This window comes from Mesocricetus auratus, unplaced genomic scaffold, assembly GCF_017639785.1.
Source record: "Mesocricetus auratus isolate SY011 unplaced genomic scaffold, BCM_Maur_2.0 Super-Scaffold_100676, whole genome shotgun sequence".
In the NCBI taxonomy this organism is placed as follows: domain Eukaryota; kingdom Metazoa; phylum Chordata; class Mammalia; order Rodentia; family Cricetidae; genus Mesocricetus; species Mesocricetus auratus.
In genome coordinates, this window is record NW_024429266.1 from 151837550 (window position 1) to 151860646 (window position 23097).

General features: G+C 52.8%; 1 protein-coding gene across 9 annotated transcripts in view; it reads right to left on the reverse strand.

Annotated features, from left to right (window-relative positions):
* The window catches only part of Iqsec1 (IQ motif and Sec7 domain ArfGEF 1), a 331555-nt gene that overhangs the window by 95573 nt on the left and 212885 nt on the right, over positions 1-23097 (reverse strand). The window contains exon 1 of one of the 9 annotated variants that reach the window (XM_013114178.3): positions 12300-12738. The exons of 7 other annotated variants lie outside the window; for them this stretch is intronic. In XM_013114178.3, coding sequence (XP_012969632.1) covers positions 12300-12367 — 68 coding nt within the window. In that variant the 5' untranslated portion in view covers positions 12368-12738. Of the gene's footprint in view, positions 1-6055; positions 6203-12299; positions 12739-23097 lie in introns of those variants that run through there. One more of the 9 variants, XM_021227801.2, reaches the window with a different exon arrangement.

Genomic DNA, 23097 nt, shown 5'->3' on the forward strand with positions numbered 1-23097 from the left:
AAATCCACCTAGGCCAGGCAGGCATTGGTTAATCTTTCTTACCTGTGCCAGGATGGTTATTAAGCCATTTTCCAGATGAGTCTACCAAGGCCCAGAGATATAGAATGACTGGCCTAAAGTCACTCAGCTTACTCAGGGCAGAATGGAGCCAGCGTTCTAGGACCTACCTACATCTGTCTCCCACTGTGGGGTACCTTTGGAGTACACCACCCAAAGAGGAATCCTAACTGCTTGAAGGTGCAGGCCCTGGGTCAGAGTCTTTCCATGAGCTTTCTTTTCTACTTGGGGAAGAACGACAGTTCAGTTTTGCAAGTGCTAACCTAAGGCCCAGAGTGACTCAGTGACTTTTCCTAGATCACACAGCAGGGCAGTCGACCACAGGGCAGCGGGATCCCTACCACCAGACTTCCCTGTGTGTTGGCTGGAGAATGAAGCACACTAAGGACACTGCTTCAGTTTCCGGTTGTGCACTGGGCGTGTGGGCAGGGTGGCAGGACGTGAGGTGATTAGGCAGGCCTCTCACCTTCCACACAGGGCTGAAAGGGGAAGTGCGGGGATAGCTGTTTCCCCATCTCACCAGCCCCGCCCTGCCCCAGCACCTGGGGGGCAGCACCTCTCTAGAACCAGTTCCCCCTGGGGAAACTCCCCAGGAAATGCCCCCAGTGTCATAACCCAGTGTGGTGGAAGTTTCTAAGTTAGGAGCCTGGACCTGACACAAGGTGTAACAATTCAAATGACCCGAAAGGCCTGTATCTACAGATACTGCTGATTGGATACAAAGTATTCTATGCCATCAAGGAGACAATGGGTACAGCTGAAAAGCTTGAAATATTGCTGTGGCAGAATAGGGACCCTGAAACAAGACATCAACATTAACCAAGGAGAAAAGTCAGCTTGCAGATAAAGACTGGGAGTCTTTACCTGGGCTTCATCTAACCACAGTACACAAGGGAGAAAAAGCCTAGAAAGTACAAATAGGCGAGGCAGATACTACAAAAGACCTAACCTGGGCTCAAAAGCCCACCTCTGGCCTTGGAGTACTTGTCTTTTCTCAACCAGCTATCTCTATGTCTACTTCTAACCACCTGCCCCTTATGCAAATATTCCTCTCCCAGGGACACAGGAGCCTGGGATCTGGTGGCATCTGAACTCAGATCCACAGCTCTGTGTGTCTAAGCATCTTTTCCCAGCCATCCCTCTGCGTTCTGTTTCTCTGACCTTTACATCTAGCTTAAAAGGAATGACTCTCTCTCCAGCACACCTTCTTCGGGAAGCCAATGAGATTTCCATCTTGCCTATACTGTTTTCCCCCTTAAATTCTAATAAAATTCTCCTGAGTGTCCCTTTGAGTCTTGATTTTAAATTCTTTCCATGGTAAGACTAAGAGCCCCCAAAGGAGAGCTCAGTTCCTCCAAGAACACCAGGACCCATCCTCTCAGCCACAGGGTCCTGCCTCTCTCCAGCAGGGTCTGTCTATTCAGCTCCTCTGTCCTCCAGCAAGTACCCCAAGCATCCTGGGACACACTATGAGCTGGGATGAGTTCAAATAACTCATAGGACTGGGCTGGATCCAGGCAGGAAGGCAGGAAGAGGAGGATCAAGCCACCTGGGACCTGAAGCCACTTGCTAACTGTGAAGCTTCAGTAGGGGACTGTTTCCCCCAAACCTAGGTTTTCTTACTTGTAAAACGGGGACCACATCAGACCCTACTTTGGAGTGGGGCCAGGAATGGCTGTGTGAGATCACCAGGCCCTCCAGGCCTGTATCTGATCCTGTCGTTTTTTTCAGAACTTTGTCTGCTTGTCCCGTCTCTATCCCTGGGTGCCTGACCACCCTGGTTTTATATGTGGAATAGGGGTCTAACAGGAGTCAGTTTATTCCAAGGCTGAGCAGAAGACCCAGGGCCCTGGTCTCAAGGGCAGTCCAAGGAGAGAGGCTGTCACATGAGAAAGCCCAGCCAGGGAGATGAGTGGGGAATGGAGGGAGAAGCCAGCACAGGCAGACACAGGTGGGACCTGAATTCATCCGTACCAGGGCCTCCTCAGGAACAGAAGCGACAGACAGCCTTCAGCTTGGGCAAGGGTGACTTGTTCTTACGTCTGGTCAACCCTTATGGGAGGAGCTAGTGTTCTGGACCTCTAGGCCTTACCTTTCTTCCTGGCCTTAACCTAGTCCTCAACTCCCCAGGCCCATGAGACACCAGAGGGACGGTTGTTTTCCACATACACCATGGTGGAGGGTGACCTGGGTCCTCTGGTCTATCCTGGCTCCCACCAGACCTGCCTTCAACTACCACTTTCTCCTGGGACCTTCCAGAACTTCTCCAGCTTTCTGAAGTGTCTTAAACGATTAACTTGGCTTCCCAGGAAGGGGTGCAGCTTTAGGGCAAAGGGCACTGGTTGCTTTCTTTTTTCTCTCAGGTCCCTTTGTCTCACTGTCAAGAACATCCGGGAGTTGACATACTGGAAACTCTGCTTTCACTTCAGGGTTTGCCAAACATTAGGCCTGGCCACTACACAAGCTACACTGGTGCTTATCCTCAGGGCACTGGGCCTGAGCTAGCTTCCTAGGAGGCTGAAGACCAGGGCTGCAAAATGACAACATGTAAAGACTTTAGTTCAAATTGAGACCCTGCCTCTTCTTGGGAGTTAACAATCCAGGTGTTTACTGAGCTGTTGTCATGGCATCACCCCTGCTATGTTCCTTTGTGTTATATAATCCTAACTCTGGGATACCAGATGAGGAAACTGAGGCTCCCAGAGGTATAGGGAGCTGCCGAGGCTTGCTCCCCCGCTGTGAAGTGGGTCTAAGCCATTGACCACACCCACATTCTTCCCATCAGCTCCTCCCATCCCTGATGGGAGAAGAAGCTAGGAGTCAGTTAGTACACAGATTCAAACACCCTGGCTCAAAAGCAAGTGGCTGTCCTTGGTCACTTCACCCTTCACAACAGGCAGGGTTGTGAAACGCTTGTCTCCAGGCCCTGGTTTCAGACCAACTGTGGTTGCCTTCCCTGCAGCTGTTGACAAGGTTCTGCAGTTAGCCTGCTGGGAAGAAATTTCAACACACTTGTGAGCATGATGACTTCCCCGTTGGTCACCTGCATGGGTGACATCCCAGCAGCCACCTGGTAGAAGTCAAGAACCCACAAATCCCCTGACCCAGACATTGCTGCCCATTCTCTGAGGGACCTTCAGCAGCGGCTACATGGTACAATAAGGCAACCACACTGGGTTTTACATAGAACCTTGGATACAATACAGTAGGTGCCCACTAGGTGCCTGTTCTCTCTTCAGAGCTGCAGCGGGAACCCTCTCCTTCCTCCAAAGAATGGGGGACAGGAGCAACAGCCTTGCACCTGCCAGGCCAGGGCTCTCCCATGAAGCAGCCCCTGGGCCTAGGGTTATCGCTCACTCCCACGTGGGTCAGTAGTCCTACGTCAACTCCAGTGCTGATGAAGCAGGGCTCCTAACAGCCCAGGCGGGGCAGCCCACTCTGAGACCTGACTCTAAGGAACCTGTTCCCTTGGTCCTCAATGCCTAGGCCAAGTCCCCCCCATTGCACCCAAATCTAACACAGCTGTTACCTCCCCCAGAAAGCCTCTGTGGAGCCCCTATGGAGAACTCTGACGTTCCTCCTCTGACCTGCTAGCTCACCCTTTCCTCAGCGCTGACAGCCCTGTGTGGCAATTTCCTTTTTCTTGTCCCACCTCCCCCAGGACACAGCAAACAACCATACGGGAGAAAACTGTTACTCATTGCAGCCGGCTTGTCATGGGATGGTGACACTGAACGGAAGGAGATGGCTAAGGTTTTCTGAATACTTGCTACATGCTGGGGTCACCCACGAGGAGATAGCCTGCCTCAGAGTGAACACAGTAGGCAAATGTGGGAGACACCAGATCCACCAGTTGAGCCCCTGGATTCTGCTGCTCCGGAAGCATCGCTCCTTCGCTTTTTGGTTTCTTGAACCACTGAAGTCTCTTTTCTGCTTAAGTCTGTTTGGTTTGGTAGGGCCGTTTCTCACTTAGAAGTAACAAGGTCATCACGGCAAGCGTAAGCCCAGAAACATGGTTTGTAACCAGGCCATACAGCCAATAAAATAGCAGTGCTGACACCCTGGGTCTGACCACAGCCCAGCACCCTACTTTGTGTGCCAGCTGGCGGCTGCCTCCACGCCCCACTTGCTGGACATAGCCTGGACTCGCCTTCCTCTCTGTCAGTCCTGCTACCTCTGTCCCGGAATTTCCAGAGTCACACTGGCTTCAGTTTGGGGCACAGGTTTGTTCACAGCTCCTGACCCAGGAGGGACCATGGAGCAGAGGTCACAAAGAACCCCTCAACTGGCCTCGGCAGCCTAATGACTGCCAAGTGCCTTCTCAAAGGCAATGAGGATCCGTCAGGATAAAACCAGTCTGACCATCCCACCGCCCCTTGCCCTGTGCCGCCTGCCTTCTCAGACCCTGCACCCTGCTATGAGAGCTTAGTTCTGCCTGAGGACCCCGTGCCAGAAGAGCAACTAGTTAGATCAAATTTATCACCGTTGCGGTCCCATAGACAAGGCGGTGCCTTAGCATCCAGTAAGTACCCAATAAATGCTTGACATATGATCTAATGATTCAATGAAGAATACACAAGAAACTTTGCCTGGAGTCATAGTCACCAAGGACTGAAACACTCCTGGTCCCATCTGGCTAGCCCTGTGGATATGTAAATGTCCTAGTTCTTAATCACATCCTTTCTGAACTGTGCTCAGAGGGTCTTTTGGGCTGGACCTGAGTGTGGGATCCTGCATCCAGCTTGGGTCCTGGAGTACCACACAGGCTGTAAGTAAGAATCTGACCATGCGGGACCCCTGGGGTTATTAGGAGGCTCTTGCTGGTCAAGCTCAAGGAGCAGCAAGGACATCCTTACTCCCTCAGCACAGATTCCTCCACCCAGCCTGGGTCTTCAAATGGGAGCCCAGTGCTTGGCATACAGAAAAACAGACCCAACAACGGGGCAGTGACGGAACGTTCTCTCCTTCCCTGGAACCCGTGCAGAAGGCCGCACAGTGATGAGAAGGCCTAGAATCTCTCTAGGTTTGCACTCCAGCTCTCCCACTAGATGAATGATACCAGACAGATATCCTCACACATCTCTGAGGCTGATTTTCCACGTAACCAACGTTGAAAGCCTCCCTTTCTGTGTTATCATGAGACTGGATGGGGGCTGGGAGGGGAACTTCCCTAGGGATGAGGATGAGCCTAGTACCCTTTCACCAGAAAGAGTTTCCCAGGACGCAGCACTACTCAAGGACTGTCCTCCAAGACTCTCCCAGTCCCAGGACTGATTGGAGAGGTTCTATCCTAGACTGGCTCAGAAAGAAAGAAAGAAAGGAAGGAAGGAAGGAAGGAAGGAAGGAAGGAAGGAAGGAAGGAAACAAGCTGAACTGTCATTGGTCAGGTGACTCCTGATGGGGGTGGGGTGGGGTACAAGGCATCTATCTGGAGGAAGCACCCAGGGGTGCAGGGTGAAATTACCCCAAGACAGGCACAATCTTTCCAGCACTGATTTCCCTTAATAGGCAGGAACAGCAGATTGGGCCTGGCTAGGACTCCTACCTTGAGTCTCTAAACTTTATGCTCTGAGAAGTCAAGGGTGGGTGGCAGTGGGGACAGAAAGTGCCTCAGGCCAAGTGCCAGGAGCCCTGAGCCTCTATGTCCTAAGGGACTCAGTCTACTTAGCTGTAGGGTAGGTGTGGCCCCTTTCTCAGGTGCCTATGAGGCACAGGCAGAAATTACAAGCTTGTAGTTGGGTAGGCCAAGGGGCCTGGTGCAGCTCCAGGCTCCTGCGGGCCTAATGTCCTTGAGGAGCTTTCTCTGGCAGTTGTGTGGGAACACTTGGAGTTCCAGGGCCTGGCTCAGACTGTGTCTCTCAGGCAGAGAAAAGTGGTTACTCAAAACAGCTCCTACAAACAGCGTGAGCCACCACAAGAGGTCCCAATTGCTTGACCCCAGAAGACTACATAGTCAGCAGCCCCTCACAGGCTCCCAGACTAGGCAAGCGGTACTCACAGTGTCACAGGGGAAGACTGGAGATCTCCCTGGAGCCAGTGCCTGGCTTGCCTTCTTGGGCCCTGGGGATGAAGGACTTCAGGCCCTCCCTTCCAGGGGCCCTCCCCACTACAGCCCTGACATCTAACTTCCTCCCGGCTCAGCCAGCATCCAGGAAGCCCCGCCCCAGGTGAGAGGGCCAGCACCCTGGGGCCCACACCCGCACTGTACAAGAGACTTCCCAGAGGGTTCTTTCAAGGCCTCGCTGGACAGACAATAAATAATGCAGCTGCTCTCTGGCCAGCCTCCTGTGACCGATCACGTTTCAGGCCACTTGCATTTCGGCCAGCCTGCTTTGTTTAGAATGCCAAGGCCCAGCTGGGTTTCTGGCCACATGGGTACTATGGTCTCACTGAGGGCCAGTCTGAGCCTGCCCTACAAAGGCTAAGTAAGGTGGCCACCCTGAAGAAAATGCCCTACTTACTTTGAAACCGGCTCTGGACTAAGTGGGATCCAGAGGTGTCATTTTGACAGGGCAGGGCGGTCAGTCTCATCTTCTAGGGGCAGCAGGGTTCTCTGATGCTCCCTGAATCAGAGACCACGCCCCATACAAGGCCATCACTGGAGAGTCCTCTCCATTGCCCCAGCTGGCTGTGCCCACCTCCTCGAGACCACATCCAGGCCTTGCATCCAGGGAGCTTTCACCTAGCACTGCAACCCCTGTATTCTCACTCCAGGGGGTGGGGGAAAACAGCTCTCCCTGTCTGAATTCTCACTGTGGTCATCTGCAGCTTGTACTGTCTTCCTTAACTGACGGGGTCTTCTATCTAGACAATAGTCATTATCTCCTTATTGCCACGCACCTCTCTTGCTGCAATGGTCTCATTTCTTCATGGAAAGGAGTGACTGCCTATAAGCCTCATGTCTCTCCACCCCAAAAATATACATGTCCTCCTCCGGGGCTGGCCCTGCCCACTTCCTTCCTCACTCCTGCTTGACAGCCGGCTGGAGGCAGACGCCCGCTGCATGTGTCTGCAAACACACAGGTGGCTCCTGCCCCAGGGACAGAGCACTTGCTCCCTCTGCCCAGAGGTCTTCTCCAACTCACTCTCTTAGTCAACTTCCTTTCAAGGCTATCTGCTCAGGCCTATTTGTTTTTTCCACTTCATTTCGCAGAAGCCATTTCATTCATGATAATTCCTGTGCCATGCAATTCATCCAGATAAAGCGAGCCCATGGATGCTTCAGAATCTTCATGCTGTCACTATGTCCAAGTTCAGATTGGTCTTGGCTTTCAAAACAAGCCATACCTGATTCTCTATGCCTCTCCATGGTCAGGGCAGTCCACCCCACCCCGTTCCCCCCCCCACTCTGTTTTCTGTCTTTGTAGATATATTTGTTCTGGAAACATCTATGAATAGACAGCATGTGGCCTTCACGATGGCCTCTTTCATTTGGCACATCTTCCAGGGTCAGGCAGGCTGTATCTGGGGTTGAGATTTCTCTCCCTCTATGGCCGAGGCATTTTACGGCATGGACTTGTCGCATCTTGGGTCCGTTTATCCTGATAGAAGTTCTAAAGGCGATTTTCTGGCTGGCTGGCTTGTCATTGTCACCCTTCTACTTTTGCCTTCTTAGCTGATAGATAACATCTCCACCTGTCTGTTTCCCGTCTCTCCCACCTGTCTGCTCCTGGACACCTGGATGGGCCACCTTGCTCACTGCTGCAGTCAAGCACCTGTCATGTACTGAGCTGGCACATAGTAGGTACTCAGCAAATTGCCTGTACCCTGAAGGAAAGAAGGTGCCACCCCATGTGCTGGGGCTGCTCCTGGCCTCCTCACCTGTGAGCTCTCTGAGAATAAGTGCTGCCTAATATGGCTCACCCAGAAGGGACTTGGGCAGAGAGGAAAAGGCAGACAGGCCTCAGGCCCCAGTGGTCCCTCTGCAGAGTGACCAGTGACTCTCTTAGAGCCACGCTGGCTGCTGCCTGTGAGAATCTCTCCTGAGGTTCTGATCTGGCACCATGGTGGCCCAGAGGGGCTGACACTTGTTCACTGAGGTTCAGCAGGGCCTAGTTTGGAGCATAACCCTGCAATCTAGGAAGTTCCAAGCCAGCATGGTTAAGCTGTAATTCTATAAACTGAAGACACAGGAGAGGAGTGGACAGTGGAACATTGTAGTAGGGAGACTTGCCGGGCTGAGCCCAGATGGGAATGGAGAGTACCACAGGAGCAGTACCCCGAGGAAGGGAGGGAGGAGGCGGCTTCACCTAGCTGCCAGTCTTCTCCCCTGACCCACACTAAGCTCAAGTCCTGCTCAAGGGCATTGGACTGCCTAGGCTGTGTCCACAGAGGGCGGAGTCAGGGGAACCCTGACCACTATGGGCTCATCAGGATGGGGTAGCAGGTGGGTCAGGGACCCATGCTGCACAGCCAACCACACAGCAAGGAGAGAGAAGGAGTACAGCAGCGAGGCAGGGAAGCTCCGAGTGGGAAAGGGGCTCCCCTTGTCATGGGTGCCCGGGCAGGCTCAGGCTCAGCATGGGAAGAACACGGGCCAGCGCCTCCCGTGGGGGGCACCAGATGGCTGATTGTCCAGAGAGCTCCCGGGATGCTTTCAGGGCTTGGATGCCATCTGCTCCCAGCCCTCCTGCCCAGAGGCAGCTGCAGCAGGAGGGGAGAAGGGCCTACAGGGTGGGTCTGCTCCTCTGAGCCTCCCCTAATCAGCACCGTGTGTCCAGGGGCAGCCTGGTCTAGGAGATGTGACTGCCTCTGGGGATCTCAAGGGACAAACCCATCTTTCTTGCCCAAAGATACCAGTATGTGACAGTCATTCTTGAGCCTGATGGAGACAGACTGAGGATTCGATCTGATGGGAGACAGGGCAAGGTCTTTGGGGAATGGGCTGAGCGTCCCAGTTTGCCTCTGCTGTTGTGATAAGACATCAAAAGCAATTTGGGGAACGAAAGGGTAGGTTTACACTTCTATGTCATAGTCTGTCAATGAGGGAGGTCCACACAGAAACTAATGCAGGAACCTAGAGGCAGGAACTAAAACGGAGACCACGGAGGAAGACCGCTACTGGCTTGCCCAGCTACCTTCCTCACGCAGCTCAGGCCTACCTTCTGAGGGGTGGCATCAACCACAGCGGGCTGGGCCCTCCGATATCAATTAGCAACTAAGAAAATGCTCCATAGACATGGGCGCAGGCCAATTTGACCTGGGTAATTCTTCAGTTGAGGTTTCCTCTTCCCAGGTGGCTCGAGATTTATGTCAATTTGACAGCTAAAGCTAACTATAACACTGATGATATGGCCTGTGGGAGACAGGCTGGGAAGGCAACCTGCTGGGAACAAGCTCTGGTGAGGGTTAGGGTAAGGGCGACCCGCAGAGAGAAGAGGGTTGAGTGTTTTCTGAAAGCCACTGACAGCATTAATGTCACCAGATGAAGCTCACTGGTAAGGCAGCTAGGGGCCATCGTTGTCAGACAACAACAACAAAAACAACAACAAAAACAACAACACAACAGCTGACACGTGACAGCTACAGGCATCTCCTCACTGGGGCCAGCTTGCAGGCATCCTGTTGCTGCCTTCCAAAAGTCTCCAAAGTGATTTTCACAAGGCTAAGCCAACTTTCTAACTTTTAAGGGGGCCCCTGCTCTTCCGTCTGCCACAGCCCCCACTGGAACTCAAGGAAAGGAGGAGACGAAGCGGGGCTCACACCTATGTGCTCCGCTGGCACTGCTCACCACAGCCCACTGCTAATCTTGCCCTGGAGTCTGGCTCGGTTTGCCCCTCTCCCTGGATAGGAAAGCAGCCTAGCAAAGCCCATAGAGACAAAGATGCATCTTCCAAGTGCCTGGGCACTGGAGCCAGATGGCCCTGCACTAGGAGCCAATAGGAACCAGCATGGCCCTCACAAAGACCTTGTCTTGGAACCTTGGATCCCCCTGGCAGAGAGCCGAGGCCGGCAGCAGCAAGAGCTCTATGTACACCTCACGCTTTTCCAGATGTGAGTGGGATCCAGCCAGAGGTGACAGGCTCATGCAGAGGGGAATCTGAAGACGAAAGTGGAAAAGTATGTGCTGTCCCATCACAATTTGTTCCTCAGCGGCTGCCAGCTCTGCCCCACCACAGATTTGTGGATTTAGGTCTCCCCTGGCAGTCTGGGGATGAGAATGCCCCAGGGCCTGCTTGGACTCATATCTGGCTCTGGGGAGTGGCCTCAACTTTCCGGGGATGGGAGAGGGGGTTCTGGAAAGAATACAGTACTCCCGGACAACACCGCAGCCCAGCCCCGATCCGCCGTCCTCGCTAAGCACAGGACACATGGTACCTATGGAAGATGAGTATAGGACTGGGCAAACCCAGTGCTGATCACAGTGCCACACCCACCCCAAGCTGCTCTTTCATCACCAAAGGGGAAGTGACCATCCATCAGTGCAAACTGCCAGTGGCCACAGCACTTCCCACTTTCCCACAGGAAGTTCTACAATGTTCCCATTCTGTGGGTAAGGAAACTGAGGCACAGAGTAACCACTTGTATCAAAAGCTACTCAGAAGTGCAAGACACTGGGCCCTCTCCGTGCTGGACCACTACATTCTCGAACAGTCCCCGAGGGGCCGCCAGTGAGCCAACCCCTAGAAACCTTAGGAAAAAAACGAGGCAGGGAAACCTACTGCAGTTGGTGTGACCAAAACATCAGACACTTGATGGGGCCCTGCCTGGCCTGGCCTCTGAATTACCCACCCAAGGAGGTCCATCATGGACAGAAGCAGAAGGTGGCCAGTGACTCACTGCAGGGCTGGTCTCTGCCTCTCTGTTCCCACAACCAGTTGGCAGCCCCGTCCAAGCAGAATGCCTCTCTCTGTTGGCTTGGGAACCATAAATCTGTCTGGGCCCAAGGCCCGCCATCCAGAGCTCTAGACAGGCTTGCCTTGTAGCAGAGCAACTGTGGCTACTGTACATGCGCTTCTTGTTAAAGTGGGCGTTAACTGTGCAGCTGCATTTCCCCTTTCCCCTGGGCTTCTAGGGAGCTCAGCAGCACCCTGGGGTTCCTGAATACCTCTGCTCTGATCATCATCATTGCCATCATCAACACGACACCCTTTTCTGAATTATGCTGTTTTTCACCACTAGTATTTCTTATATGATAGCACACATAATTTGTGGAGGAAAAGGAAGGCAGGAGGGTAGAAAAGAAAGGGAAGAAGGAAAAGAGGAGGGGAGGGGGAGGAGGAGGATATAGGGTAAGAGGGGGAGTTTGTGTAGTTGATATACCAGATAGTGAGCCTGGAAAGAGAAAGGGCTCTTCACTCCTTTATGCTTTAGAAAACATTCTTTTTAAGTAAAATGCACACCAGCAGGAAGTATTCAAAACACCAAGGCATATCCCCACTGGGTGGCACTTCGAGGTCCTCCTATATGCAAATTACAGACCCTAAGACTCCAGCCTTGGAGGAGAAAGTCCAGCCTTGCCTAAGATCCTGTGGCATCCTGCTCTAGGCAGGTCCTACTAGATGCAGCAGAAGGGGAGCCAAGCCCAGGTATTTCCCCCCTGCCCCTTGTCCAGGTGAACCTAGGTGTTCTGTCTCTCCAAGGGTTCTTAAAGCCCTGCTCAACCTTCCCTCACTCTTTCTAAACATGGGTACCTTCCAGGCACTCGCCACAGACCTCTGAGGAGGTAGGGTGATGGATGTCACAGTGGATACAGTAATTGCATTCCACTAGCTGGTGGCTGCTGGCACTGGGGGCTGGGTCACATTTAATCCTCACACGAATCCTAAAAGCCTCTTCTGGCAGGACGACTCACAGGACGAGGCTGAGTCAGCATGCACACAGGTCTGAGGGGACAGCCTGGCACCTGACCCTGGACATTGCTCCCTGCCACGAGGTGGAGAGTAGAGAAATTGTCAGTCACTACACCTGAAGGACAGAGTACAGTCCTGTTCACCCAGATATAACAGGCCTGGGGTGGGGGCACCCAAGTCCCACTTCAAAGACAAATGGTGTGTTATGCAACAAGTGCCTCCTGTTCGTTGTACCTCCAGTGGCCTTCCCCAGGGGGCAGTAGCCAGCACATGCCCTGATTATTGGTCCATTCTCCTTCCCGCCTCCCTCCTTGCCACAAGACTCCAATCTCTCTGGAGGGTGCCAGCTTCAGCCTTCCTCCATCCTGTTCCCTCCTGGACCTCCAAACCACGCAGGTCCCTCACCTGGCCCACTAGGTCAAAGCCGCCTCCACACCCTGCCCCTGGTACCTGAGGGTCCTCACGGAGATGCAGTACTTCCACATGAGGCCCCACACAGCACCACCATCACCCTTCATGCCTGGATCAGTGAGGTGCAGAGTCTGGGGGGCCTTGCCACTGCCCTGGACCCTGATTCTCCTCCCAGACAGGGGATGGCTCTTGTCTTGGGCTCTCAGGTCACTTCCTTCTTCATGCCGATGAGAAACAAAAGGTCCAAAGACAGGGAGCCGGAAGGCACTGAATCCCCCCAGGCCACTGCAGGTTCCTGGCGGTGCTATCCCGGGATGGCCTCTGTTGCTGCTGGAGGACCGGAGCTCCAGACCCTGACGACTGAGCGTCCCTCACACTCCAGACCCCGTGGCTTCAGCACAACCTTGCGCCTGCTGCCTGCCAAGAGGCAGGAGTGGCAGAGGGCCAGGGGAGCAGTGAGTCACTGGGGCGGGACGAAGGGGGCGTCCACGGTCAGGGAAAGTGGGGGCTCTGGGAGCCCAGAGCCCTGTGCGTCCAGAGGCCAGGGTGGGTCTGGAGAGGCAATACTGAGGGAGGAGGCTGCGGAGACGAGGGCGGGCCCACATCCTCCACCAGTCCCCAGAGACCTAAACCCAACACCGCCCCGTGGCTACAGCCCTGCCCGCAGGACTGAGAAGGGTCTGCTCTGCTGCTGGCTCCGGAAGAAGCCTGGATACAGAGGAAAAGAAGACCATACTGGGACTGTGCCTTAGGACGGCAGCCTGCTCCCAGGGACTCCATAGGGCCCTGGGTTTCCTAGCTATAGCCAGGCCACACTTTGTTGGGTATCACTAACTGTGTTTTCTCCTCTCTGACCCATGTTCCACTAACCTCCATGAACTTTAGAAGCCTGAGACACAAGGAGGAATTCCCAATAGGTATGAGCAAAAACATCTGATTTTCTCCACGACCCATAAAGTGTATTTCAATAGCCTTGTCAACCACGTGTGGAAACTAAGGAACAGAGGTCACAGGCCTGGGAAGGGGATTGAGCCTGGGTGACTGGCACTGGATTCTGAATGCCAACCAACCTTCTATAGAGTCAGGGGAGAGGCTGGGCCCCTCCAGGCAGTGGACTATTGGAGTCTGGGGCCCTGGGGCCTGTTGAGACTGGGGCCCAGATGGAGCCCCACCCACCTGACAGCTGCTCAGGGCCTGACCCAGGTCTGGCAGCTGGGGCTTCCCAGGCAGGGGCCCCTGGGGACAGTGACTCACAGGCTACCGCCCACTGAAGGGCTTCTTTCCACCCACAGCCCCCAAAAGACCCCAGAGGGCAGGGGGGCCAGGGCCTGCAAATAACTGTTGTGCCCAGTGGGCACCAGAGCACCAAGGCACTGGAGGCTCGGGGCAGAGCCACCTAGCCACAGACACTGCTCTGACTCACTTCCCGGGGCTCTGGCCTTGGCCTATATACATCACAATCCAGCCTTGATTCCAGCCTGATTCCCACAACAGAGGCCCCATAGCTATAGACTGTCCATTCCCCAAACTGAGACCAAACTTCTTTTGATCTGCAAACAAGATGATTCTCAACAAAGGCCTCCCTCGGGGTTCTGGAAATCAAAACAAAACAAAACAAATCTGTCTCCTTTTCACCACAGGGAACTTCATAAACCATCCTTACAGGCTCTGTATGACATCAGAGCTCATAAGAAGCCCTGCCCAGAGCTGCCTTTAATCCCAGCACTCGGGAGGCAGAGGCAGTGGATCTCTGTGAGTTCGAGGCCAGCCTGGTCTACAGAGCGAGTTTCAGGACAGTCAGGACTGCTTTACAAAGAAACCCTGTGTTGAACAAACAGTTTTTTTTAAAGCCCTGCCCAGCTTCTACTTAACACCAGTGTGACGAGGCTTACTGCCCTTTAAGGTTGGCCACCCCTTATGGAACCCCTTACCTAAGGAACTGAGACAGAGCTTACCTCCCTCCCTTCCTTCCATTTATCACAAACCATCTGTTGATTTCCTCTTCTCTCTGCCCATTCCTTCATTTACTTCTCCTCTTTCTTTCTTACTTTCCTTCTACCACACATTCATCCATCCATCATCCCCACCCATCTATCCTCCGTCTACCCACCTTCCATCTACTCATCCATCACCCCTCATTCATGCATTATCTACCCACCTGCCCATCAACCTTCCACCCATCATCCACCTACTAACCACCCACTCACCTATCAATCATCCATCGTCTATCCATCCATTTATCCACTCTCTATCAGTCCATCTAATACTATCCTCCATCTATCCATCATCTGTGAATCCACCCACCCATCCTCCACCCAGCATCCTCAAATACATCCATTTATCCATCTCCCATCTACCTATCATCCATCCATCACCCTCCCATCCATCCATCCATCCATCCATCCGTCCGTCTGTCCGTCCGTCCCAAGCACCTCCCTCTCTTTCCTTTGCCCCAGGCCAGCCTCTGGTCCCCACACTGCCCAAGAAAAAGGGACATCAGTTGCCACAGCAGCTTTCTCTCTTGTGCTGAGTCTCCTCCCAGCCTTCCTATTAGCACTTTGTGTCACTTGTGGTCCCCAGGTTTCATCCATAGTTAAGAATCTGTGTTGCCTACCAGGATTGACTTTCATACTTAGCCCCTCAGCTTAGGCACAGATGCTCTGGTACTGGTACTAAGAGCAGGAGGCATTTTGTGCCCCAAAGCTGGTCAGACAGAGGTTGCCATCGTCAGGCACCAGAGGCTATGATGCTGTGGGGGGGGGCTGAGATCAATGTCCCTAGGGAGCTTGGGTCCACTGCCTCCTTCTTATCCATTGTTCTCCTCTTTACCATGAGTCCTATGCCTGACCCCTTCATAGTTAGTAAGTTAGGCCTAGAACTGGCATGGCTTCCCAAGGCCACCACCTCCCCAGTTTCCCTGAAGGCTGCTTTCCTGTCTTGGGGGATTCAGGAGACTATCTGAAGAGCTAAGAGTGCCTGGAGAATAGCCAGGCTGAGACTGAGGACTGAGAAGAATTTAGTAAGTGTATCAGAGGGGCAATCTCACAAGCCACATCCTATGCCTTAGTGCAGGGGCCATCTTCCTTCCTTCCTATTTCTTGGGGATGGGCCTTGCACATGCTCTGCCACTGAACTCCCACAGACCTATGGCCCTCACTCTTGTCCAGTTTGGGTCAGGAGTTGCCTTTGCATCCACACGCATCTATCTCTGTGCTAGGTAGCTGAGTGGGACAGCATCTGTCACAGGGAGCATGATCCCTGACCAATTTCTTTCCTGCCTTCCTTGTGCTCTCCTCCAGCCTGGGCAGTTGGTAAGTGTCCTCTCTACTCTCTCTTTCACAGTACAGGGGATGGAACCTAGGAACCATGGGTGCTCTGCTAGGCTGTGTACCCCAACCTGGGCGTGTTAGGAACGAGGAATCTGAGAACACACACTAAGATATCTTGACCATGGATACCACCTCTGCCCTACAGAGGCTTGTCCCTGGGAACAGGACAGACTCATATCTTGGACTTCCTTGTCCATATCTGAGGTACCATGTCTCTCTAAGCCTCAGTTTACCACACTGAATTGTGGGAGCAGGAACCCCACCATCCTGGCCACAAGGCAGAGTGGCAATATAGAAGTGAGTGACCCTGGGGATGTAAGGTAACCTGTGATATCTTGTTTGTACTCTAACAAATAAAGCTTGCCTGAAGATCAGAGGGCAGAGCTAGGCACTAGCTAACTATAGAGGTCTGGAGGTCCGTACAGACAGATAAGAAATGATATGGCTGCGGGGGGCGGGGTATATAAGGCAGGAGGAGACAGGAGCTCTGCTCCTCTTTTTCTTTCTGGAGATTTCATAGAGGTAAGAACTCTAGTGGCTGCCTGCTCTGCTTCTGTGATCCGCCAGCTTTCACCCCCTAATATCTGACTCTGGGTTTTTATTAAGACCAATTAGAACTCACGCTGCAGTAACCTCTCGCTGTTACGGTCCAGGGCAGTGTGGGCTGGGCTGGGATGCCATGAAGGCTGCTGTTACAGAAGACTGAAGATTGAGGGTGGGTGATGCTCAGGGAGGAGTGTTCCCTAGATCCCCAGAAAGGCACAGGGAGTCACAGCACAACATGGGGCGGGGAGGGAGGGCAGGTCTGCATGGAAACCATGGAGAGCTGCCCTCACCCTCAACCCTGACTCATATGGCCCGTGGAGTCGCCACCACCCAGGTGCAGAAAATGTCCCGTTTGTTCCCCGAGAAGTGGTCACCACCAGAAACTGAGCCCAAGGGCAGGTTTCAGCTCAGGGACCATACACCTTGGCAGACAGAGACTGTGCCAGGGAGGATGGTGGGTGAGCATCCTGCTCAGAGGGTGAGGCTAACAGAGGTGACTTTTAGGTGTAGACAGTAAATCCTCGATTCGATTCTCAGGTATGGTGAATATCTAAGCTAGTCACCTGCCGTCTCTGAAGCTTCTTGTCCTTCAAGATGGAGGTACCAGCTCCCCCAGGAAGTCACCCCTGATTGCGCCAGCTCTAGGGATGCCTGGAGCCCCTCTGGGCCACTTCACAGCTGAAAACATTGGACTGAGAGAGTTTAGGGTAGAGTGTGTGGGGCCATGAATCAGTTCTTCCTACCCTAGCTTAGCAGTAGTCCAGAGCGGGGGCTTGTGAGTGAGTGGCGGCCTGACTGAAGAGCGAGCAGCTCTCTCACTTGATCCCTCTGCCTTTCATTGAGGAAACTGAAAGGCAGTGAGGGGATGTGACCTGCCTAGCATGGATCCGGGGTGGGGTCTGGAGCCAGGGCCTACTGGCGATCTAGGCTATTTTCCAGCTGTCCCCAGGGGCTGGACAGGCAGGAAGTTTGAGGACAATTGCATGATCAGATGGAGTTTTGTCCCTGGGAGAGAGCAGGAGCACAAACAGCCATGGGCATCCGAGGGAGCTGGTCCTGGGCCATGGTCACTCAGGAACATGGTATCAGGCCAAAACCAGAGCCCAGGACCAGCTGGACGAAGCAGCAGTAGGAGCGTAGGGGGCAGGGTCTGCCATGAGCCATCAGTGGAAACACAAGCTAACCCTCTGGTTCTCCCCATCTTCCAAACAGGGAAATAAGGCATCCCAAGCAACAGAGGCCCTATCCCAATTCCTCTCTGCTAGGGGTGGAGGCAGAGAGGCTCAGAGAGGTGCTGTGACTTGCCCGAGGTCAAACAGTAACACCACTACAGATCTAGTTGCTGGCAGGACCCTGTCTCTGAGTCCCTGATCCTGTCATATTGCTGAGCTTGTAGCTACGAGGTCCCCAGAGCCTCTTCCCCACCTGTACCTTCACCCATCAAACAAGGAGAGAGATGAATTCAGGGACCTTGTAAAAACCAAGTCAATAGGAGGTGGTGAGGCATGGGTATCCTCAAGATGAATTAGGGAACTCTAGCTCTATAGGCTGCCCTTCCCACACCTGCAGCTCTTTGACACTCCCAGGGATTGAATTTGGCTGTGCCAACGGTAACCTCTCGCTGTGAGCACTCACTGTCTGCTCACTGTAGCCAGTGTTCTATGCTGCAAACTCACAAGCTCCAGCCAATGCTAGGAGGAGGCTCTACTACTTTGTTATAGAGCAGAGACTAAGGTGTAGAGAGGACTGGATACATGCACACATTATTCAAGTAGCACATCTAAGAATTTTGTTCTAGAACAGCCACCATGCAACACGGCTTTCTAGGCACCATGGAATCTTTCTGTGTCTGCCCTAACCCATCTTGTAGCCAGCAGTGCTCACTTTGTAGCCCATTCATAGATAAAAGAGGAAAATCACTCTTCTGGATGGACAGGAACCAGCCTCTGGATTATGTGTGTACAGGTGTGCATGCACATGTGTATGTGTGTGTGTGTGTGTGTGTGCACGCGCACACAAAGTTCCCTTCTAAGAAGGCTGCTGTGTTCTTCCTGACACACCCGCCTGCCCCACTGCACAGGCCAGCTGGCTGGCAGAGGCTCCTCTGTGACTTCTTCCTCCTCACTGGTCCCTTCAGACACTGACTCTCTCAGTGGACCATCCTAGTGATTTCATGTTTTAGTTTAAAATCACCTAGCTTACAACATTGACCTGAGACTGGGCCCATCGGGAGAGACTGGGTTTCCTCCTGTTGACAGGAGCTATCCAGACAGACAGACAGATTAAAGTACATGTATGGAAGATGATCTGCAAATCCTGAAGGTGGGATGTTCTGAAGGTAGGTGGCAACACGTAAGGATTGAAACAAAACAAATAAACAAGCAAAAAAGCCAGGCAAGGCAGCTCAAACCTGGAATCTCGGCACTTAGGAGACTGTGGCAGGAACAACCTTGCAAGTTCAAGGCCAGCCTTGGCTACATAGTGAAGGAGGGGAATGGTGGCGAGGAAAGGGGAGGGAAAGGGAGAAAACACAAGAAGACAGAGCCTTGTGTATTCCCACCACCTGATGAGAATGATGAAAACCCACAGTTGACAGAGGTGATATGTCAGAGCTGACTGGGAAAGTGAAACACAAAAACGTGGTGTGGAGTGAGTGGGGAAGCCCGCTATGACAAGCCACGCTGGCCTGCGGGTAGCTGCCGGGTTCACTTTGGAGTCCTGCACTGCTACAGGAAATTTGTCATTGATCCGCTAGTCAATTGAGAGGAGTGTTTTGGTCCAAGGGGCGGGGTTTTCACTGGGGATAGCCATGACTGAGGGGAGCGGCCCTTTCTAGTGAGGATGGGATGCAGAGGGTGTTAGCAGTGGCTGATGATTCAGCTCAGGTTCCCCATGTGTCCTTTAATATCTGTGCACGGATTTTGCTTGATGATAATAGGTAAATAAATAATTTATCACCGTTCAGACTCTGCCAAGCAGCTTTCAGGTTCTAGTAAGGAGGTTAACAGTGCACAAGGTATCAAGTGATCTGGCCTTCCCAACTGCACATGTTCAGGACAAAAAGAAACTGCACCTTGTTGTGGAATAGAATATTTGTTTAACTATGTAAAGACCTGTTGCATTTGTTTATGCTGTATTTTTTTAACTATGCAAATATGTGTTTCTGTTTCACCTTGTCTGCCTAAGACACCTGATTGGTCTAATAAAAAGCTGAACCGCCAATAGCTGGGCAGAGAAGGGACAGGCAGGGCTGGTGGGCAGAGAGAAAATGGGCACCACCCTGCCAGGTGCCAGCCAGTTAGGGACCAGCCAGCCAGCCTTCAAGGAAGCAGGAAAGCAGGATAGACAGACAGTACATAATGAGGAAAACGAGACTCGGGGCAGCACATAGATGAACCAAAATGGGTTGATTTTAGTGCAAAAGAAGAGCTAGATAGAAGCAAGCCTAAGCTAAGGCCAGGCATTCATAATTAATAATGTCTCCATGTCATGATTTGGGGGCTGGCAGCCCAAGAGGCCTGCCACATTACCTCCCTCCTCTCAGTGGAAAAACTAGTGTTCTTGCTGCAAGTAGAAGGTTACCATGAAAACTAGAAGATGCTACTGAATTTCAGCAGATACATTTCCTGCCAGCATGCTGCTGGCTTGACCACTGCCACCTTCACGTGCCGCTGGCTTCCCTACCCACAGCCACCTCTGTGTGCTGCTGATGACTCTGACCAGAGCCACCTCCTCGAAGGCCACACACCTTCTGCTGACCAGAGAGTCGTGGCCAGCCTGAGGCGGGGTCCTGTCAGATGGCAGGAACTGCTTAGTGGGAGACTCCTCTGTAGCAGTTCAGAGCTTTCTGCACAACTCAACAGCCTTCTAGCTGGGTATAGATGACCAGCACCAAGGTTCTCAGGAGAGCAGAGCACCTGGCCAGTGTGGGACCAGACTCTGGGTTCTGGCCCTAGACTGGTTAACTCATCTATTATTCCTGGAGCTGACACCAGGAAGCAGTGGACAAAAGACACAGGTGCTAAGCAACCACGTTAGTCACCTTGCCAGGGAGGAGAAGGCAGTCAAAGAAACAAAGCAGGGTGATGCGAACCGGATGGGGCAGTGGCACCGCCTGAGACAAGGTGACAAGGAAGGGCCCTAGAGCTGAGGCCCGAGAGAGGGGCGGAGAGAGGTACAGGACTCCAGCAGCATCTAGAGTAAAGCAGGTGCCATTGGCCCTCTGAACTCCATCCTCTGCTGTGATGTCTGTTAAGCTCGGAGTTGGGAAAGTTGCAAGCTGACTCAGGGCTAAGCTTAGCCCCAGGGCAGTTCCTCTTGGGTTCTCTCCCTGGGCAGTGTTTTAGCCATATGCTTTAGCGTGGGTCTTTGTTACACACACATGTAAACATGTACATACATACACTCAACCTTTGAGAGTCAGTCAGCCACTCCAAGCCCCTACTGCTGTGGGGTGTCTTTCCAAAAGCAAGGACAGGCTGGGACATAATCACAGCAGGGCATCTGTACTGATTCAAGGAGGTCAGCTCCTCTTTGGGACTCAGTAGAGCTGCCAGCTGACCTAGTGACCCTCCCCCCATTCCTGGCTCATTTACCATGCACACACGTATTAAAGGCAGCATGCACTTCCAGAGTGGCCTTCCAAGGAGAACAGTCAGCTGATCCTGTGGGGATGGACAGCCTTGTATATGGAGCCCTACTTGTGGCTTGTCTTCCTTGTCCTGCAGGGCACAGGTGGGTCAGCTTAGGGTCAGCAAAAATATGAGTTGGGGCTACTGGAGTGTGATACTTAAGGAAAATGTATACTCCTGCACACCCCTGTATACCAAGTACCCAGACACCACACATCTCTCTTTGTACTATACATTCCTCTCTACTGTGCAACCTAGGTACCATGCGCCCTTATGGACCACATACTCTATGTACTACACACCCCTACACACCACTCACCAAGGTGCCTCTCATACTCCGAGCCAGGGAACTGAGTTAGTGAAGCTCTGTAGAGCCTACACTATGGATCTGCTCACATGTCACTATTATCGGGCCTGGACTCTGGCAGCCTCTTGACTGTTCCCATTGCACAATGATAGGGTGGTGAGACAAACCACAGCTTGTGCTTGCTTCAAGCCATGGCATTGTTTACTTGGTCACTGGGTATTTTGGCATCCCCCTAAATTCCATGTTTGGGCGAATGCTCTGCTGCCTCCCTGATGCCTCCACACACAAGGGCACGTGAACTCTGCACTGATTGGGTCTGTGCACCTGCCCAGTGCTCACAGCCTCAGGATAAGCTGGAGATGGGGCCTCACGATCATGTCACAGAGCAAGACGGAAGTCCAGGACTGGTTTGGAAGGACTGTACTATGGTTTGAATGTGTTTCCCAAGTTCGTGTACCAACCCCAAAGCAATAGTGTTGGGGGGCTGGAAAAAATGACCGTGGCCCTGCAGGCCCAGCCCCTTAATGAAGCAACCCTGTTATCTGGGGAGGTTGAACCCCATTCTCAGTCTTCCTTGCCTTCTTGCTGTCTTCCAGAGGTAGGTACTGAATATGGTCCCTCAGCCTTCTGCTTCCGTGTTTCTAGGAGTGTAAGAGGCAGGGCTCTCTGTACTTCATAATGATCCCACTCCAGCATAGCCTGGAGGGTGATATGAAAAACGAAAACAAAAACAAAAAAATCCCTTTTCTCTGAATTCTGCAGAAGTTCAAACCAAGGTGCCAGCAGGGCTAGTTTCTTCTGGGACTTCTCTTCCTGCTTTGTAGACAGTACATCATTGTATCTATATGCACATGTACATGTCTGTAGCCTTGTGTATCTATCTCTATCTCTACATCTATCTATCTGTCTGTCTGTCTGTCTATCTATCCATTAACCTATCTATCCATCCACAGACCCACTCACAGGATTACAAAGCTGACACGAGCAGGCCCCAGAGTCCATGGTTCAGTCCACATCTAAAGGCAGGAAAATGATGGCATCCAAGGATAGGCAGGGGGGCAAGAGTCCCCTTTGCTGAGATGGACTAGGGCCCTCCCTAATTACCTCATCTTACCTTACCCTCAAAGACCTGATTTCCAAACCACGCTACATTCAGAGGGTGTTGAGGGTATGACTCCAATACGAGAAGTTGGGAGGATGCCAATTCAACACACAGCAGGCCCCAACAGGAGCAGGACTCTTCTCTGCACTAGTGGGGCATCTGGGCTGGCATGATATTCCTGCCGCTCAATTTGGCAGTGGCCAAAGGCAACAAGTGTCACTTGTGGTAACTTAGTGAAGTCTTTGCCAGCAACCATGTCCCCATGCATTAGGTCTCCCTGAATTCAACACTACCTTTCCCCTCACCACCACAGAGAAACCACCAGCACAGAGGACAGTGCCAGAGCCTGACCTGGCCACCAGTGCCTCACCCCAGAGGCTGGTTCCGTGTATCACTGGGTAAGCCAGTAAGACTAGAGAGGCCAGGAGACCCTTGTGTCCCCGGGACATGGGTTCCCCTCTCCACCCTTGCCCATCTTGCATTCCTTCATTAGGCTAGAGCTATGTCAACACAGCTTTTCCTAGCCCCTGGCAGTTCAGCCAAGCTGACCCTCTGCTGAATTTCCCACTTGCCCACTCCGCCACCTCCAACACACCCTGGCCAGAAGTCTGGTCAAAGTGCCTGAAATGGGAGGACAGCTAGCGAGAGCCCGGAATACTCTTCACCGCCCTGCAGCAGACTCCTTCTGCGGGGCCCCTCTTCAGCCCTAGTGAGCAGACTCCGGGTTCCCACACAGAGCAGGGACACTGCGTGAAATCCAGAAAGCTGTCACTCATGGAGGCCAAGGGGTATCTGGAGGTCCCTTCTATTCCAGTGCACTGAGTGGAGGGACACTGTCTAGACACCAATAATTTCACTGCCCTGTGACTTAACTGCCCAAGTGAAGGGTAGGACTGTGCAGCCCTTGTCCAGAGCTATGAGC